The sequence below is a fragment of the Rissa tridactyla genome, chromosome 4 (genome assembly GCF_028500815.1).
Source record: "Rissa tridactyla isolate bRisTri1 chromosome 4, bRisTri1.patW.cur.20221130, whole genome shotgun sequence".
In the NCBI taxonomy this organism is placed as follows: Eukaryota; Metazoa; Chordata; class Aves; order Charadriiformes; family Laridae; genus Rissa; species Rissa tridactyla.
In genome coordinates, this window is record NC_071469.1 from 54,403,321 (window position 1) to 54,424,081 (window position 20,761).

At 39.0% G+C, this 20,761-nt stretch overlaps 1 protein-coding gene across 1 annotated transcript in view; it reads left to right on the forward strand.

Moving 5' to 3' along the window:
- LOC128908257 (ras and Rab interactor 3-like) overlaps positions 1 to 20,761 on the forward strand; it is a 172,559-nt gene that overhangs the window by 80,633 nt on the left and 71,165 nt on the right. Inside the window, exons 13-17 of the mRNA XM_054198071.1 lie at positions 4,139 to 4,305; positions 6,549 to 6,663; positions 8,802 to 8,914; positions 9,552 to 9,617; positions 11,400 to 11,548. Coding sequence (XP_054054046.1) covers positions 4,139 to 4,305; positions 6,549 to 6,663; positions 8,802 to 8,914; positions 9,552 to 9,617; positions 11,400 to 11,548 — 610 coding nt within the window. The remainder of the gene's footprint in view (positions 1 to 4,138; positions 4,306 to 6,548; positions 6,664 to 8,801; positions 8,915 to 9,551; positions 9,618 to 11,399; positions 11,549 to 20,761) is intronic.

The window sequence follows — 20,761 nt, forward strand, 5'->3', positions numbered from 1 at the left end:
ACCAAGGGAATCTCGTTGGTGTGATGCAAAGCTGCTCCAGGTTGCAAACTAAAATACAGTAAATTGCAAACCAAAACTCAGTAAATGGGGACAGTCCAGGGGATTTACTTCAAGGGTACACTCCTGATCTGAATGAAAACAGAAATGTAGTTTCACACTTTTGTACTGAGCTCCTCTCAACTCTGTGTGAATGTTGTGAATAGGACCTTATAGCGGCCTTCCAGTATCTGAAGGGGGCCTACAAGAAAGCTGGAGAGGGACTTTTTACAAGGGTCGAGGGGTAATGACTTCAAACTGGAAGATACAGATTAGGTACCAGTAAGAAATTTTTCACTGTGAGGATGGTGAGGCACTGGCCCAGGTTTCCCAGAGAAGCTGTGGCTGCCCCATCCCTGGAGGTGTTCAAGGCCAGGCTGGATGGGGCTTTGAGCAACCTGGTCTGGTGGGAGGTGTCCCTGCCCAGGGCAGGGGTTGGCACTGGATGATTTTTAAGGTCCCTTCCAACCCAAACCATTCTATGACAGTATTTTTCCTGTAAAAAGGCACTTCCTTTAGTGCCTTAAGGAAATATTCCGTTCCTCTCAGTGCTGTGGTGTGTGTTGTTGACTTTGTTCACCAGGACATTATATGTATGTGAAAGTAATGATTGCGAGCATAACATCTGGAAAGATGACAAGCCCAAAAATGTATTGAAAAGGGCTGCTGCTTCATTTTCAGAAACATTGTAATCAGGCTTTTCTGTAATGATAACTCTCTGAAATACCTGGCATGCTTGGCTTCCAGATATTTGGAGAAACCAAAAAATGGATGTATAGGTAGGAAAAGAACTTCATGCAAAACCCCTCATCTTTTACAGCAGAGTGAAGTAAACAGAATATAGACCGGTGTTGCTTTCTGTAATAAGGCAATATTCTTTCATTATTGTTGTGGGAGGTGCAACAAAAAAAATCCACCTTTCCTCAGCTATGTGGGTTGCTGCAGGGGCCTTCAGAGCCAGGGCTCACAGGAGCAGCCAGTACTGCTATTAAAACAACTGAGCTAAGGCCTTGAATTGGGACTGGTTTTCTCTTGTTTTTGCAGAACAGCTATGTATTGAATAATAGCCTTAATGAGGATGATAATTTTCTTCCTTGCATATGTACTAGTGAGCTAAGCAGCAATCATAACACAATTTGTCATGAACTAAAAGCATACCCCAATTTAACTAATTTATCACTAAATCATTTTAATGATTATTTTAGAGGGGGTGGTCAAAACCAAAGCAACAGAGCAGCACAAGAAGTAATTTCAAAATAAATAACTACAAAAATATATATTTCAAACTGTATATTGTTTGTGCGTTCATCTAACTCAGGTGAAATGAATGAAGTCTTCTGGTTCCTGAGGGAATGAAGTCTCACTTTATTGAGGTTGCTGCTAAACTTAGGAAATTTTTACTTAACTACCAAGTTACAGCATAAGAGTAGACTTCTTTGGCACTGGGTGCCACACAAGTTCTATGACCCAGCATAGGAGGAGCTGAAGAAAATGGCTGGAGGCAGAACCAATGCCAGATATATTTAAGGCTTTATATAGAAGTTTATAAAAGCTGGCAAACCCTGACATAAAAGACAAGTGTGTGAAGTAGGCTGCTTTGGCCATGGTGGCTCAGAACTATTCCAGGCTAACTGCAAATGTCCGTTCTGCTTCTCTATTAACCCAACAAAACCCAGAATTTTTTCCCCAAAGTCTCAAGCCTGGTTGCCTTGTAACAAATGTAAATATAACTTCCACAAACGATCTAGCTGTAAAAAGCAGTTCTGATTCATGACGTTGTGTGGATAAAGCAGCACCACTAATAGGGCCAGGAATTTTAATCTGACATACATCCATTCAAACTTGAGCGAAGATGAGGGAAAGGCTCGTCCTCCTCCACTAATATTTCGGTTTTCCTGGAACTGAGCAAGTGTAGCAATGCCAGTGGTAAGGCACTGTGAATCCTCAGAGTTAAGCATTTGTTTAAATAATTCAGGGCACTAGACAGGATCCCTGACAAGATACATATTCTATTTATTCTCTATTTGTTCTCCAGGCATTTTTGTTTCTTTTATTCATGTTATTGAAAAAAGAAATGGGACTGAATCTCCTGTGTCACACAGGAGATTCAGTAGCAGCACCGAAGTCAGTCAGATGACACCTACAGCAGATCAGAATCAGATCCATAATTTTTTCATTTCAAGCAGTCGCCCACTCACCCTGCACTTGGAATTCTGCACTGAGGAAATTACTGGCTTAGGCCGTGCTGACTTGTTTGACTGTGAACCAAGTTTAGCAACTTGGGTAGACAAAGAGTACAGATTAACTCGCAGGAGTCTTTTAATGATCCACGCTGTAACAAATTGAACAGGAGGTATAAATTACCATAGGACATCGGCAGCCTTGTTAAGAGAATTAAAGTGAGATGTGACCTAAGAAGCGTCATTTTCTGGACAGAACAGATAGAAGATAACTGTTTAAAAAATCTGTACAGCAGTATGTGTAACCAGAGGGAAAAGGACTTTCCTGTAAAATCTGTAGTAGATCCCCAAATGATACATAAAATTTAAGAATTAGAATTGACCCTAGGAGACTTCAGTAGTTTTATGTGTTAGAAGTTCCACAGGCACAAGCTAAACGGGAATAAAAAGCCAAGCTTAGGCTAAGATTTCCTGGTGGGTTGATGGCATCTCAGAATTCACAAGGAAATCTCAGGTGAAGGAGCTGATTCATAATTTCTGCAAGACAATGTAGCACTAGAATACATACCAAAGTAAATGAATAAAGACTTGCGTTTGGAGTCACCAAGTTAAATTACACTAGTAAGTAGCCTCATAAATTACAAAAATATTATTAATTTTTAAACATATTTAATTTCATTGCATCTGGTGCACATTGGTCCAGAGGATAGATTTCAATCTAATTAAATTCACTGATAAAAACTTCTGTTAAACAAATCCCAATGTCTTTGCTGAAAGAAAATTCCTGGTGAAATTGATAGGAGTTTTCACTGATGATTACTAGTCCTTTTTAATATATCTAAATAACTTCACTGGAAGATGTATCTGATAATTTTCTTCAATGCAATCAACCATTTTATTTAAAGTGGCATATTTTATTAGATCTCTTCCATATGATAATCAGTTAACGATGGAAATCCTTACTAGCATGATTCTGAAACAATGTAAAGAAAACCAGAACAAAACCCACCATGCTGTTGGCTATGACACTCTGATTTAGCCTGATAAAAAAATTTGTTATCCTACTTGCAGGATACCTCATGAAACATATAAATGTAAGTGACCCATTTATTTATGGCCCAATTATAAAAAATTCTCTTTTGTGTATTGAGATTCGTGTGCAGATTTTTAAAAAATTAGAAGGTGTGTACTTGTCTTTGGTAATGACAGTTCTCTGGTATTTCTCACCAGCTGATTTTGGAGAGCTGTACGAAGGAAGTCAATACCTTCAGTTTCCTTTTTTTAGTGGATAAGAGACCCTCTCAAGGTGGTGCTGTATGCAGTTGGAGAGAGTTAACAAGTCTAGATCTTGCAAGTACCAGTTTAAAGTTCTGCCCAAGTGACCACAATGAGGCATGTGAAACAAGCTTTTCATGTTCATAGGTTGGGTCTGTGCTTTTGTTTTCTGTGAAAGTATTTTCTGTTGCTGCGTAGAAGGTAGAGGTTATTTTCACTGCAAGGATTTCCATCTTCCTTTTTAAAAGCTGAGGGGTGTGGGGGTTTTTTGGTTGTTTGGGTTTGTTTTTTTAAAATTTTGGATTAATAGTAATACAGGTATTTGAAAAGAGCGACAAACCTGACCGTTAGTTTTGGTTTTAAAAGCAGCCATGCTTTTAAATCATTGTAACTTTTTCATGCATTTACATAGACCTTGGCAGGCTTAACTGTAGGATTCTGGATGTGCATGCAGAACTTGACTGAGAGTGACAAGAGCAAGTAAAGATGAAAGGTACACTGGAAAATGAGCTGCACCAAACAGTAAATGAGCTGCAGACATCCTTCTGGGATCTTCTGGGATCATATGCTGTGTTCAGAGAGGTGTAACTGGGCCTGGGATAGTGATGGCAAAGCAAAACTGGTTCTTTCCTTTCTTTGTCCTGCAGATGGAAAAATGAACAAAGTTAAATGGCTTTTGACGTGGCCGTTGATATTTGTGCTCTTTTGCACCATTCCAAACTGCAGCAAACCACGCTGGGAGAGGTTTTTTATGCTGACATTCGTCTTATCCACTCTCTGGATTGCGTTGTTCTCCTACTTCATGGTGTGGATGGTAAGTGCATGCAGCAGGACTTTCCATACTGAGCGAAATGTGCTTCTCAAAATAGATAATACATCTTTTGTGTATTTGTTAAAGGCAGGCATGTAATTGTAGTGCAGTCCCTTCAGCTCATACTCCAATTATTATAATTGTAGCTTTCTGTTGCTCTTTCCTGCACAAATAATTGAGCCTTTACTGTATAGGGCCCAATACAGTACAGAAAGATTCCAGTTTGATTTTCAAGAGAAAGTGGACATCACATTCTACTAGTAAAAGGGAGTTTAAATGAAAATGTTTAACGTTCAGCAGCTGAGACACCTTTAGAAATTTGGCTACAGGGTCTGATACTAAAACATGCATAAAAAGCAGATGGATGGCCAAATTCGAAGACTCAGAAGTGGTAAAAAAACACCTCAAGAATAATGCAAGAGAATCCCTCTTAGTGAAGAGTATTATGATTGCTGGTATGTTTCCATTTGCCCTAGATCTGTGAGAAGTAGTGTATCAGGTGTAGATCTGTAAATTGTTGTCAGCTCAGGAGCACGCTTACTTGAAGATTTGAATAAGTTCCTATTTTTTCTTTCTTACCCTTTTTCGGTTTCTCAAGTTTACATTTTCAGTCAGAGAAGATGCATGGATAAGAAAATTCCTGAAATAGTTTCTGTGATGGAAAAATAAGCCATACTTTTGAAGTATTGAAAGATTACTTTTTCTGCACTAAAAGATGGAAAACTAAAAAGTTATATATTCCTGTAACTGTAAAATTGGTAGGATGTGCTGCTAAAGAATTTATATGCCCATTTTTCCTTTTAAAGGAAAATAAAGTTAAGAAATCTTCAGCTGATTTCATACCGGAATATATATATTGTCTCACATATATACACTCCTATAGTGTATATATGACGCACTTCTAGTCATGCATATGGAAGAATTTTTGTTCATGAGTTTCTTACCTGCAAAATCTTTTTTGGGTGGAGAACATCTCTACCTTCCTCAAATCTGTCAGGCATTTGTAAACTGCTTTATATTTATGTTAACTCTCATGGAAGATTGTGTTTTCTATATGCTTTTTGCAACTTTCTATATAAGTTTTGCATTGTAAAGTAATCCTCTTTTCTCTTAACGTAGACTGTGTTGGAGAAATTCATATGCCAGCCACTCAGTCTGCCTGGCATAATAGTGCCAAATCCACACGTTCATTTCATGCCATATGTCCTTTGCAAGGCCACGCCTCTGTACCTTGGCTCCATTTGTAGGTATCCTCTTCAGGAATGAGAGATGTGCTCATGAAGACTGCAGCACAGCTTATTTTAAGAGGCAGCCAGACCTTCATGCCCTGTTAGCATTTGCAGCAGGAGAATCATGCCCACTCCTATTTCTGAGTCACAGCTTGCCCCTGAGAATAAGGTTTGTGAGCGGGTTCCTAAAATACACCTTTTCTTTGGCGAAGGGTCCAATTTTCCTCATGTAAGAGACTGGCAAACTATTTAAAGAAAACAACACGGACCCTTAAAGACATGTACCCTTAGCGGTCTCGGCAAGGAGGCAGCTGTCTGTCCCTTATTCAATCTTCTCACTCTCACAAGGCTATTTTCTTTTCAGCTGCCTGTTCAGCCTGTTTTCTTGATGCTTTTTCAGCCTTTTTTGGACGTGGCAGCTAAATACAGTTCCCTCTCCTTTCCAAGAGCTCTGCTACAAGCTTCAGCCAGTCCCTAAGCTAAGCTCTTTTAAAGCTGCATCTGGACTCTCAGGGGACAGTATAACCAGACTTGCTCACTTTGGGATTATATCAGGAGTCATGCAAGAAACTGATTCCTTCTTCATGTGTCAGGATAAAATAAGTTCTTTAGATCTCTGCCCCTATATCACAATATAAATTGGTTGCAGTCCTTTTGAGAATAGAACCAGTGAGAATCTTGCCATTGTTGGGAATAAAAAAACCCCAGACCACAGGTTGGATTCTGTCTGTGCTCCTTCTTAAAAGATCAGTATGTCCTGTTAGAAGTACAGAAAATGGAACTTTTTGTTTGCTCATAAATGTTGAATAATATGACTCAAAGTACTTTTCGTTTTCACAGGATTGGTTTTGGGCTGGTTATTCCACAATTATTTAATTTGCAGAAACGGATAAGTATCCTGAGTCTAATCCCGTCAGCATCCACACCAGAAATCAAAGTTAAGAGTATGCCACAACTGTATTGGAACGAGGAGACTTTCCGAATATGATAAGTTCATCTCTCTTCCTCACTGTTCAGGTGACTGTGATTGGATACACCCTTGGGATACCGGACGTGATCATGGGCATTACTTTCCTAGCTGCAGGAACCAGCGTCCCAGACTGCATGGCCAGCTTAATAGTGGCAAGACAAGGTACTGCATCTGCTGAATCATAAATGCAATCCTACATACGTGCTCTGTGATTTGCTTCCTTCATACACACAAATGCTCAGTGCAATTTTATTCTTTTTTTTTTCTTTTATTTTTACTGTTTCAGAGCCTCATTAAAAGCCAAAACACTTTGCTAATTATTGTGAATCAAAAAAATTATCCCTGTCCTTTTATCTTTTGTTTATTGGTACTGGGCACACCCTAGCATCCTAGAAGGTCATTCGACACTCAGCTATCCCATGTATGGTATGTATCAGTCGGGGTAAAAAGATAATAGTAGACAAAAGTGGAATATCAGCTATTACAAACTACATCAGAGAATATATACTGACCAGCACTTGTCTGTGTAAAACTTGTGCTGATTTCTAGAAGACCTCTCCAACGCAGGGAAATAAAGTGGTTTGAGAGGATCTGGCAGAAGTGATGTTGCTCCAGGCATACTTCTCATGCAAATGCAGACCTCTTTCCTGTTGAGACATAGGAATAGCCACACTGGATGGGGTTTTAGATAAATGTCAGCTATGTCCTCATCAGCTTTCCAATTGAAATTGTCAAAGGCTTTCCCACGTATCTTTAAGTTTTAATTAAGGCTCCTTACATTTCCTTTTTTACTTGAGAAATACCTGTAGCTGCATCCCTTCCTGTTGTTGAAAAACATTAAACCTGACAGTGTGATCTGCTGTATTGCAGTAGAATAAGAAAAAGTCCTAATTGTATTCTTTTTCACTATTCCAATTCCCACAGTCTTTTTTTTCCAGATAACGAGATCTCCAGCACACATCACTGGGCAAACAACAAGGGTTTTGAAGTGATAAATTAAGTACTCAAAAGCCCCACCTTTGTAGTTTGAGATCGTAGTGATGTTAAATGTTGCTTGATTGAAAAGGACTATATATTTTAAATAAAATATTTCATTTTCCAGGTTGTAGTATTTGTTGTGTGCAGGAAAATGTCACAAGAAAGTATTTAGGATTCTTATGGAACCATCTTCCTACTAAATTACTTGTCCATAAGTAGTATTAAAGTGAATAGATTTTTGCAAGAACAGAAGGAAAACATGTTATATTTTTAAATGAACAGACTGCTGCTTTAGTTTAATTCTTCTTTAGCACTAGGCAAAACCACTGTAGGGATTGTTTCCTCTGAAAGTGAAGGTAAGCACTAGCTTAGCAAAAAGCAGCCCCATTCTCTGAAAGCCAATACAGGGACTTTGCACTACTTGGATTCAAGAGAGATGTTTACTGACAGATTGCAGACAAATAGCTAAAAAGTAGAGATGGACGCTACCATAATAGGAATCCAAAGCATAACCTTTCTCTCAACAGCTTCCTGCAAGAAGATACTGTACTTATGGTGTGGTAGTGTCTGTCTCTACTCTGTGTGATCTCAAAGTATTTGTGGGATGTGTCCCATTTACGTCAGAGTTCCTCTTCATTCCATATTCACTTTGTGGAAGTGATTCGATAGTTAGGCCACTGCGTAAGGGAAATCAGCAGGGACAGAGAAGAATTCTGCCTTCCTCGCATCCATTGACATGGCTGCAGAATGAGATGCCAGACAGTGACGAGCATTAGGAGCAGATTTTGAGCAATGCTTAGCGACTTCACCACTATTCACTCTTTTTTTCTTTTCCTGTACCATTTTATTGTTCCTGAAGTGAAATCATTGCTGATTAAGCCCCACAGAAGTGCTTAATAGCTTTGACTACCATCTGGTTGGGTTCTTTTCAGGATCACTTTTCACCATTCACATGAGATAAAGGCCACGTGTCCACAGGCTAAATCCAGTACATAATCTCCAGGGTCCCTGTGGCTGCAGACTGCTTAGAACAAGACTTGGTTTTTTTAATCGGCATTGAACTTGGGTGCTGAACGGATACCATGCACCCAGTAAAGGCTCTCCAAGGCACAGGGAAGATGTAGATGGAGCGAGCAGTTTTTGCACACTTTTTTCAGAAGTCATGCAAAGATTATGGAAATTGTCTCCCTACCTCAGATACTATGGCCAGTCCAAGGGGACTTGGATGAATGTGGATCATTTCCCTTTAGTTTCATCTACTACACAGAGTAATGGTCCTATACTTTGTATTTACCCAAGAGGTTGTTTTTTTTCCTCTGCAGGCCTCGGTGACATGGCAGTATCCAACACGATAGGGAGCAATGTCTTTGACATTCTCGTGGGCCTTGGCGTTCCATGGGGTTTACAGACCATGGCGATTGATTCTGGATCAACTGTACGTATACTTGGCAAATCTTTAATTTGTTCTTTTAGTCTAGTTAAAAAAAAATCTTAAAAAGAAAGCATGCAAATAAAAATTAAAAAAACAAACCAACAACTTGCTGAGCATGTTACTGATTGCTAAATAAGGTGTTATTTCTTTGCCAAGGAACCAGGAGTTGAGGAAGCAATTCTCCTTCCACAAGCTGAATTAATTCCCAGTTTGTCAACTGGAGTATATTATACTGTATAGCAGAAAAATAGCGCCATGGATATCTCTTCATGGTTCTGTCATTTTCTCACTGCACAGCTTCAGGCACACCTGTTTGTCTCCCTGTACGTTAGTATTTTTGTCTGTAAGATGAGAATAACAGCATATCTCTTTCTCTACTGAGGATCTTTTAACATAAAATGCTGATTTAGGTTTTTTTAATGGAGGTGGAATTACGTATACATTTGTTTTGATTCCTTAATCTTCCCGTTCTTCATTATGATAAATCTGACATGGATTTGCATAGTTTAAAATGTGTAAGTCAGTCACTATTCAAAACAGAAGGTGGACCATAAATGAATAAATTGATCTCTGATCTCCAAAGCACAGTTATTATATGCTGAGCATTTTAAAGGTCTCTTCTCTGTCTTAATTCCCGCAGGTTAAGATAAACAGCAAAGGACTGGTCTATTCAGTTGCACTTTTGCTAGGATCAGTGGCGCTTACTGTAAGTATTTGAGTGTCTCCAAGTATTCCAATTGCAAAATACTTACTAGCTATTTACATGTTATAGAAGGACAAAATGGAAATACTTATTATCCCCAAAGCATTGATTCTTGTAAAGTATCAATCTTCTAGCAGTACCATGAGTTGAAGAGCTGCCATTGTCCTCAGTGAGGACTGAAATCTGACATTTGGTACAAGAGATGCTGGATACGTGTAGGTCCCATTGATTTCAGTGTCAGTGTTGAAATTGTGGGATCCTATAATACTTTGCGCCTGTGTCCAGCTGCATACCCCAGGCCTGTCTCTACTTTATGGTGGGACAAGTCCCAGGTATGCTTTATCACTCTTTGCCCTTGTCTCTGATTTCCAAAACCAGCCTGGACTAATCAAGTGCTGTAGCCAAACCCCTTGATGACTGCTCTGTGAGGACTGTGAACCTCAGGACTTTGGGTAGCTAAATGTCACTCAGCGTCAGACACTTACCCTTGTGACACATGACTTGTTAAGGTGAAACAATAATTCTGTTTCAAAAATCAATTTTGCTGGTACTTAAGGTCTGATCCTGCTGACTCCCAGGGAACCCTCTGTGGGAAGAATCAAATCCCAAAGGTATAAAATATCCACTTATACTAACGTCTTTCACTGATTGCCTGTGGAGGCTCTGTAGGGGCTCTGTAGAGGAGGGGATCATCACTGAAGGGTTCACTGTTGCATGACTAGATCTTACAAAGCTCCACATCACCTGTGCATGACTTAAGTGATAGAACAACCAGGGCTGTTCACTCTGCCACTAACTTCCTCGTGCATTTGGTATACAAGCTGTGGGGGCCTGTTCTTTTCTTTTCTTATCCCTGGATCTGCCACGCTGCACAGTGCCTGTGAAACAACAGAAATGTTTTATAGATGTTTGTATTTGCTGTTGCTGCATGCATATTGGTAATCGGCACTTTGGAAAAAAGTGGGAGGATTATGCAGATGTGTTGTTATGCTAGCTCTTCATGCTTTTCTGAAGAGTCTTTTCATAGCAGAAACCATATCACCTGAGTTCGAAGCATCTATTATTGTTTCATTTGTTCTGCTGGATACCCTGATTCACGCAGACCCTCCCAGCAAAACTCAGTGGAGAGTTTTGAGCAAAACAAATAATAATTCAGAGGCATGCAACACCACTGAAAATAGATGTCTTCATGAGGACTTCGTTGCTTTGCTACCTGTAACTTCTAACTCCCCTTAGTTCTGAAGCTGAGCAAAACATGAAAGCAAAGCACCTCTTCTGAAGCTGTTGAAAGAATCAACGTTAGATGTTGGTGTAGTACTGGGATGTAAAAGATCTGTAGGGGAACACTGGAGGGAGAGACATTCATGTAGTTCAGCACATTCCTTTAGCTCATACTCAATCAATGAATGAGTGCTGCCTGACTAGAATGTGACCCATGCACTGAAAATACACCACAGACTAAAACTGGGCATCTCAGGGCCTGTTTCTCAGTTCCATGAAGAAGGTGTGAAGGGGCCTTAAGGTGGGTTCATTTAATATTTTGTGAAAGGATCTTAGGACAACTGAGAGTCAGGCCAGAGTTGGGGTTCTTCGTTTGGGCTTTTACATTCTTTTTCTTGATCAGAAAAACATATGTTACCTTCTTGATCTATAAAACACTGGGAATGTATTTTTATCTTCATTCAGGATCTCTTAATTCAAAAGACACTAATTTTTAGCTTATAAATGGTTGTTTCCAAAAGTCTCCTTTGGGGCTTAATTAACTAATACTTTGTTTGCTTGCAGGTGTTTGGAATCCATGTAAATAAGTGGAAACTTGACAGGAAATTAGGCATCTACGTGTTGTTTCTTTATGCTGTTTTCCTGTGTTTCTCTATATTGATAGAGTTTAATGTCTTCACCTTTGTCAACTTCCCTATGTGCCGAGAAGAACTTTAATCCACAACAAGTAGAGAGACTGAAATTCTTCTGATTACACGTGCTGTAAATGACAGGAGGCATTTCACATTTCTACCTTCTTTCCATCAGTAATTTGAGTGTCGTTCCTGCTTCATCAGCTAACAAGCACTTTTACCTGTGTGGAAGGAAAGCATACCTTTCTTTTAACGTGCTAGCTCGAGGCAACCAAAGCATTTTCCTCCTCTTTGGATATTGCTGCTCAGTGATAAAGCTGTGTGGATCTTATGCAGAACTCTAAAATGACCCATTTGTGGGACATTCTGTTGTGGTTTTCATTCTCCTTTTGCAGACAATCAACCAGCACCACCGAGGTTAGCAAGAGGATGGGAGAAAAATCTTTATAGTTCTTTTGGTTTTGACATTTACTTTCCATGGAAGAATAAGAGGCAAGTTCAGAACTTTTCTTGGCTCAGTCAAAATATCTCAACTACAGGACCAGAAAGTCCGAGGCACATATCACGGCATGCACTGTTGAGGACATCATTTCCCCCTTCAAGTGCTCTGCTTATAGAGGAACTACACTGACAGTTTTTGATGGCAGTGTTGAATATTTATCACTCTTTTCAATCAACATGAACAATGTGGCAGAGGAAGAAGAGGAAATGGTTGTATGTTGTATCACTTGTGATGATGCACACTAAAAGCCAGAGTATCTGCATATTGAAGACGAGAATTACATGCAGAAATTCATACTTGAAAAATACGTTTTACCACTAATGAGGAATGCTGTATACATAAATATGAACTAACATTTGTGGAATATTACACCACAAGAAAAACTTTGCATTGGCCCTTGTAAGCCCATTGTGTAAATTTAGATGAAACTAAACAAATAAATATAACTGGGTGCTTGGTAACGATCCGTTATTGTTATCAGCTGAGAGTAGTATCTGAACATAATCCAGACTTTCTGACAACAAAACCCACTCTGATTATGATTTGGTTTGATTGGTGGGGGAAAGAAGCTTATTTCATCAGTCAAGAAGCTGGTGTATTCTTCTCCATTTTTTATTTATTCCCAGAAGTTTAAGGAAGATGAGTGTCTGCCACTGAGCAGTGCAGATAAGAAACACCTAGACAAAAGCAAGTCCGCCAAAAAGAATGTGGTCCTTGATTTGATTGCATGCAAGTGTTGAAGCATGATATACTTCTTTTAAACCCCTAGTAGAAGCCAAGTTTTGATATCCTTTCCACCAGCATAAATCTGGTATCAGGAATTACTCTGGATGTAATTGACAGCAAGATCTGGCCCAGAGTATTAACAATAATGGGTAACATTCCACATTGTAGCAGTCTCGTGATTGCAAATCACTGAGACAGCGTATTTTGAATTGCTACTAAACTTTAAAAATATTTTAAAGTTGTATGTGAATGATCACATGAAGTTTCTAAAGAAAGCACAGTTAACTTTATACATAGATTTTTTTAATTTTTTAATGTTTATAAACCAAAACAAATTATCAACTAACAGTTGATGCATTTTTAAATATATTAATATTTTGCACTTAAGACTATATATAAAAAATCCCGTTATTGTGTCAATGAGAACATACTATCAAACCTTAGCAAATAAGCACTAAATCAGAAAGTTCCTTATTTTGACATATATGACAAATAATTCTCTTTAGCCAGCTCACATGCAGAATACTGTTTACACTAGGCAATGTGTTTACAGTTAAGGCTGTTTTAAAAATTATTTGATACAAATTAAGGAGTGTATTCTGCTGTTGAATTTTTTTAGCAATTGGATCCTTTCAATGTAACCCTAAGGAAAAAAGAGCAATGTATTTGTTATTTGGTTAACACTTTGTTACAAATGTCAGTATTAGCATCCATGTAGGGTTTTTCACCGTAATTAAGTAGTTATGTAGTTAAACTAGCCAGTCCTAAAGATGGCAACAAATACAGCATTATTAAAATGCTTTACTGAATAGGCAAGCATGACAGTAAACACATCTGATCTCAACTATGCCGGTGACCCCATTTACAGGCATTCAGGACATTTTTGCTGCAGTGTAGAGCTGGGGAGATGGAATTCACGTTCGTCTTTGAGTCTTCTGTTGCAGAAAGGCTGTGAAGATGCAGCATACTGCTGCGCTGCTGTAGAAACATCCCTCTCTAGTCTTACTCTCTTCCCTGCTATCTTTCAGGAGGACAGTTTGCTGCAGAAAACCTAGTGATGGTTAGATATGAGGCTGAAAGGAGCAGAGAGAGAGGCTGAGTAAATGTTTTTTTTTTTTCCTATGTTCTGCTGTTGGGTGGGCTTGGAGAACCAGCTGTCTCCAAGCAAACATCTGCTCTTCTGTGTGCAGTTCACGCGGCTCAGATGTCTTTACACTACAGAAGAGTAGTTCCAAAATCTAGTTTGGTATGCCTAGTGATCAGCTGAGTTGACAGTGATGAGGGCATCAATGTTCACAGTGCCAGACCTAGCAAAGTGCACTGTACCTTCATATTTCTGAGCCAGGCAACTTTAGAAGACTAGGGGCACCAATTTGTTCTGTAGCAATTATGTCCAAATATGCATGAAATTGTTTGCTAATGCCATGAAATCCTCCAGACATCATTTAGAATTATTCTGCCTAAATTGAGTATCACCTGTTCCAGAAAAGCAGAGTGTTCTGTTGTAGCAAGAGACAGTCTCAGAAGGTAATACTGACCTTAAATCGCATGGCTGGTCCTGTCATCTGTAGCCCTCCCTAAAACATAGACCCACTTCAGGACAATGTATACTGAATTCTAATGCTGCATTTCATGAGGTGGTCTCATGCGTCTTCTGCTATGAGATGGGTATCATGCCACTCTTACCATTATAAATAACATTAGTAGGATTCTCTGACACCACCACATGACCAGGGATGTATTGTTTGCCAAAGAATTATTAGATGCTGTATCAGGGCCTTGATGACACATAATCATATGAAGTAGTTTAAAGAGGCCCTATGTAGTCGTTATCCATAAGCTAAAATAAAGATAGATGGCAGTTATAGATCAAGCCATGCAGATAAACTGAAGATTTGATCTGATTGACAAATTGTTGTGTGTCAGATAAACCCACATCAGAATGTATCAGTAATTCAGGAGGCTATTGCCAGGTAATAGCGGACTAGTGCCTTTCACGTGTATAAAACATCAAATAATTTGCTCATGTGGTCAGGAGACCACTACAAATTTTGCCATTTTCCAGTCAAAAAAAAAAAAAAAGTGATTTGTGCTTGGCTCCCTGCAATTAGTACAGTTCCGTATTGCAGCTGTTGGGATTGTGTCTGTAAAATTTTATAGCCGTTTTGCGATAGTTAGTACAACAAAAGTTAGCTGGCTGAGTCTGGAATGTATGTCACAATGTTGTGCAAGTTAATGTTCAGCTCAAGAGTGAAAAGAAAGCTGGTGGATATGAGAGAGAAAACTGTTACTGTGATCTGAAAATTGCCAGCATACCAACACCAAAAAGTAATACAACTCAGAAAAAGATATCCCATATCCAGCAAAGCTTAACTTCAGTAGGATTGATTCCATGCTTAAAGCTAAGCATATATCCAAGTGCCTTGCTGGATTGTGTCCTAAGATGACAGCGGAGCATGGTTTATGGGTTTTCTATTGTATTCAGATCGTTTAGTATGTTTTTGGTTTTGCAGTCTAAAGATTTTATTTCTTTCTCAAATTAAAAGGTTTGGCCAGAATCTGTGGGCTTCTGCTCTGCTGATACCACTTTGGATTTGAACTCTTGTAAATAAGAGAACTGGTTCCTTGTCTCAGACATCAAAATTGTGCATCTGCCCTGGTGTACAAGCAGGATCAAAACTGAATTACAGCTGGCCAAGGAGAGCTTTTAGCAGCTCTTTTCCACTGCAGTTCCACTGGAGTAGCACAGTCCCACATAGACTCACGGGGTGCAATCCTGTCTGTGCGAGCGGGAGTGTTTTCATTGAGTTCAGCAGTGTTTGATTCCCTTTATTTGGCATAAAAATTGTACTGCATTATAAAGTGTTGCCTGAGTAAAGATTTCAGGCTCAGAATCTACATGTCTAAATCTAAAAAGCTACAGTGGTGGTTATCTTAATGACTATTTGGTGATCTGAGGGCTGCTCTCTGGGCTGAAGTCTAGCCTAGAAGAACACCTTAAGTCTTCCCAACAGGTACAGCATAGTCAACCATCTTTCTCCTGGCTCAGTCATTGGCGTGCCAATTTTATTTTATTTTTATATGCTTGCTGCAGCTGTAAGAAACATATAATTAGTTTCTGTCAACATGTAAACAAATGGAAAAGGTCTTTACCAGTCTAATACTTAGCAATTATTGAGAAGATTCTGTTGCGTCTTTGATTTCCTTTGTGACTGTGCTTTAATTACACACGCTTGTTTCTATTATGTGTTTGGTCTAGTTGCACAAATCCCTCATGTATTTTGTTGTCTTCCTTTCTTGGATTTCTTGCAGTTGTAATGCCATTTATTTGTGTCCTACAGTTAGATGTTTTTGGTAGAGTGCTTTAAGATGTGTAAATGCTGCCTGATTATTCATGCCAAGGAAAGATCAGACCTAATGTAATAGGAAACAGACACTAAAATAACACTGAAAGCCAGGTGAAACCAAAGAATCTTCCTAATTGAAATGCGTCACCTTCGAGCATAATGTTCTGTCATTGTAAGCCTCAGATCTCTGTTATTTGTGTTTAAGCACTCAGAAGAAAATCTCTGCAACTCATGTATTTACTACACAATTTCCCTTCTATATCTTTGAGTTTGAACTCCAGATTTTTCATTTTGTTGGGTGGTGAGATTTATATGATGGTTACGCAGGTAAATGACAGCATTTTGTTCCATCACACCCTTTATTATTCCCTTGAACTATTCTGAAAACTCTGTATGCAAGTGATCAATGTCCTGCTGAAGAGAAGAATGTCGTTCAACTGACATACGCATTCCAGTTTCTGACCTGCTGTGTACATGTTTAAAAACCTCCTTTTGAATAACTTGAGCGTACACTTTTTCTCCTGTTTCCCCCTGTGTGGTGTCCCGCTGTTTTGTCCCCAGAGAAAGCAGTGAAATCCTATACATCCCTGTCCTGAAAAGTGAGATACGTGTGGCTCCTTCTCCACAGGCTGAGATGTGTGGTGATTCTGGCAATTTGTACATCAGGTTGTTCTGCTTGCTGCCGTACTTTTGACATACAGTGCACTCTCTGAAAAAATGAATAATTATGGGAAACTAATGCCATTTGGATATTTTCTTACAAGAATTGCCAGTTTGAATTTAATTCCATTTTTTTTTTTTTTTTTTACTTGCACAAAGAATGTAAGCGATCATTGCCATTTTATCACTGAGATGATCTTGGTAAACTTGAAAGACAAATATAAAGGTTGATTTATAGCAATAGGGAATTGTGACAAAATCTAAAGGTATCAGAGTATATCAAAACCAGACAGGTATAATCTCTAGAAGGAATAATACTAACTGAGATGCTTCCTTTCAGAGGGTTTTTACAGCAAGATTATGGCCTTCATTCATATACCAGTTGTGTATGCAAAGAACGCACTAGTAAATCTACTTCCCCAGCAGCATCTATGTTTCAAATGGCTGAAACTCTGCAGCAAATTCATGACCAAATTCTTACCTTCACGTTCTTGGGAGTGGTGCCAGTGCTCATTAACGTCCTGGTAGTTGGCACAAATTTCTATCAGTGGAACAGAGTAGAATTTGGCTCTCACTATCTCCTCCGTTGCAAGAAAGTGTTTGAAACCATTTATGATCACTGAAATAACTTCTGAACCTTTTAAAATTCCCTATGTTTCCTACTTGCAGGCATTTGAAGTGCACCCTTCAGAGGTGCAATACCTCTTTAAATATAATTAAAACTTTCTAGAACTGCTTACTTTGAAAACGGAAAGGGATGGGTTTGTAAACTGTAAATAACAGAAATCTATTTATCTTGTTATTTATTTTTTCAATGACTGTGACCTTATGCACTGTGAATGCTCTGTGATATGGGGTCCTTTGTACAGATAAATATGTCATGAAATCCACATGGATTTAATGTGATAATTTGTTACAAAATGTTGGCATGATACTTGATTATTTTTGTTGTGAAAATTTTAAAAAATAGTTAACTCAGCATTTATAAAAGATTATAGCAGTCAGTATTGTAATGCACTATATAAAAATATGTACACTATCAATAAATTATATAAACAATTAGAGTGGTTGCTGGTTTTATTCTCAGATAATGAGAACATGTGAAACATTCTCATATTTATTGTTGAAAATCTAAAATTTCAGGACTCAACTAGGATATGTGCCTGCCCTTTCTTGGTGAAATCTGGACCCTGATGAACTGAATGACGGAAGGCCCACATTTGCCTCTCTTCCAGGGAGTATCACCTGGATCAAGCCGTTATTTGGGGTGAGTTAAGCGTATCACTTTGATACGCAGCAATTCTGAAACACACAATTTGCTCTTTTGGGACTAGAAATGTGTGGTTTGCTGGGAACAGTTCGCTGTACTGAGGCCCCAATCCAGAAGCAATTATGTCAGTCTCAGAAATACCCTGATTAACAGTATTTTGGCTGCTTTGTCCCATGGTGTAGTGGTATCCAGCAGGTTCACGCTGGAATGCTGGATGGTGACTAGAGCGGATGGAAGCAAGGTCCAAAAGCCACACAGTACTACTTTCCTTTGCCAATTACCTGGGCTCTGGAGATACTGTGGAGAGAAGGAATAATCCCTCTTACTCTTGATTGCCCCTTTCCAACATCCCTGTGGTCCACCTCAGGGTCTGTGATGACTTCTGGTATGATGTCTGTTCTGGGCTGGCAAAAAGCTTTTAAATTCTTGGAAATTAAATTTAATTTCTTGGAAAAAGAGGAGCTAAGAGTTAATTTTGTCTCATGTGCTGGCATATTAACAATTTCATTAGATGAGAGTCTTCTCGTGAATACTCCTAGCCAGTTTACTACCAGGAGATGCAATTTAAAACAAAGCTTGATCTTATTTTTCTTAACCACAGTGCATGCTTTTGCAATCCCTGTTGCCGTATAAACCTGTCATTATCCACTGTGGGTTTTGTGCATCTGCAGAAGAGCCCGAGTGAAGTGGAGAAAAGGGATATCCTGCATTCTTTGACTTTTGTGTAAGGGTTCATTCTTTGGTGTATGCTAGGCTAACTTTTTCTAAGCTGGGGAAAGGAAAATATTCCTTCTTACGCACAGAATTAACTGCTAAAAATCAATATCTGAATCTGGAAAGTACCTCTTCTTTTAATCCCCCATAGGTTTGACATGATGACCCCCCATGACCTGTTACGTAATAGGCTCTCTAAAAGGCACGTAATCTATGGATTAGTGACACAATAGGCATGACGATTCCTACGGGCTCTTATCATATGCCATATTATTGATGCAGCCGCTTCTGACTGCATGGAAGGCAGAACTGTCGTATAATCTGTGCATATGCTAAAGCACTTTATTATAGCCAAAGTGCTCATTGTACTTAAGGGCTTCCCCCATAAGCCATTTTTAAACCTTTCCAACTCAGCTGCATAAAAATACAAAAAAGGGCTGCAACATGCTGTGGCTTAAGATGGAAAGGGTGAATCAGTCCTAGAACAGGCAAGAATTCCCCCGTTCGGCTTGGATCTATCAGAGAGAAGCGACATTTTGTAGTGATTGGATATTATTTTGTTATTTAGCTTTTGTATAATTGTTTACTTCCAAAGCCTGATACTAGAACACATTGTCACTTTTGAAGCCTGTCAAATCTCTGGCTTAAAAAAACAACTAGCAAAGCTTGGACAAAGTTTTTCGTGTTTAAATTTGCCTTCGTTTTCATATTTTAAATATTTTGCAGAAATACTTCACTGTGTTGCAGACATACTAAATATTTTGCAGAAAAATGTGAGATTTTTTTCATGAAGTTTGGTCAATATGTTTAACAAAACTAATTTCAAAACTTCAGATTTCTGAAACTGCATTCTTTAAATTGCTAATAGTGTGAAAGATTTCACAAAAAAAAAAAAACAACAAAAAAAGCTTCTCTCAAATCACGTGAAACTGAAATAGCACCACAGTACTGGAGTTTTCTCGTCTCTATTTTTTCCATTTTTGTCTTGAGTCTTTTTAATAGTTCTAGTCCTTTTGTTTCTTCTTCCCTAACAACATCTTCAGAAATGCCCAACACTCTGAAAACTGATGCTCTGTATTTGCAAAATCTTAGGTCTTTGCCTAGGATGCTGCATATTTGTGTGGACACAGGTTTCCCCCATCTGGGGCAAGTCCATGCAGAACAGCACACCTCGACAGCTTTTTATCTTACCAAACTTATTTTCCAGCACAAGAAGGGTAAACTCTGAGTCAGCCTGATCCTCCTTGAATTGCAGTGGAGGGAAATGAAAACGTGGGACAGAGCTGAGTTTGTGTGATGCATCCAGGAGACTGTTGTTCTGCCAGTACCCCAGGTGCGTTTCAAAGGTGCCCAGCTACTGTGCAAATCTAGAGCTTTTTTTTTTTTTCTTGGACCTCTGTGCCTAGAACCAACAGAAGGATTTGGAGCTGACAACCTTGCAGCAAGGGATGAGTAAATCTCAGCCAACCAGTTTGTCTAAGAGGGCTAAATTCTTCATTGAGTGAGTTCATCATGGTCTGAAAATGACTACGTGAGTTGGAGCAAATTGCTCCTTAATTTAGTAGGAAAGAGCATTATGAGATACAGTAGCTGAAAATTTAAAACTAGAAAAGTCAAGGCAAAAAATCAAGTGCGAACTTAAATAATATCAAGAATTAAGCACTGAGATACCTTACATAGAAGGGTAGTGAATTTTCCATCACACAGCCTCTCAGTCAGACTTTGACTTTCTAAGAGAAATCCTTTTAAAAGCAAAAAGATAAATTTTCTAATGTTAACAGAAGTTACAGGCTTGATCCAAAAACCTCTGGGAAAAGTTTGTCTTGTGTTACACAGGTGTGAGCTGATGGCCACAAAGGTCCCTCTGATTCTCCCTAGCTTAGTGCCAGCAGAATTGGCTCTGTCTCCTGCACTGAGGTCTGGTTTCCCTTGTGCCCAGTGCACTGGCGGCTGCCTGGGATTTGTATTTCTGTTGTGGGCTGTACGGCACAGTCTGTTTACTCTTAGAAAGCTGGGAAATTCCTTCTAAAGATAAAAGGACCAAAAAGTTACCTTTGTCTCCCTTTCCCTTTCAC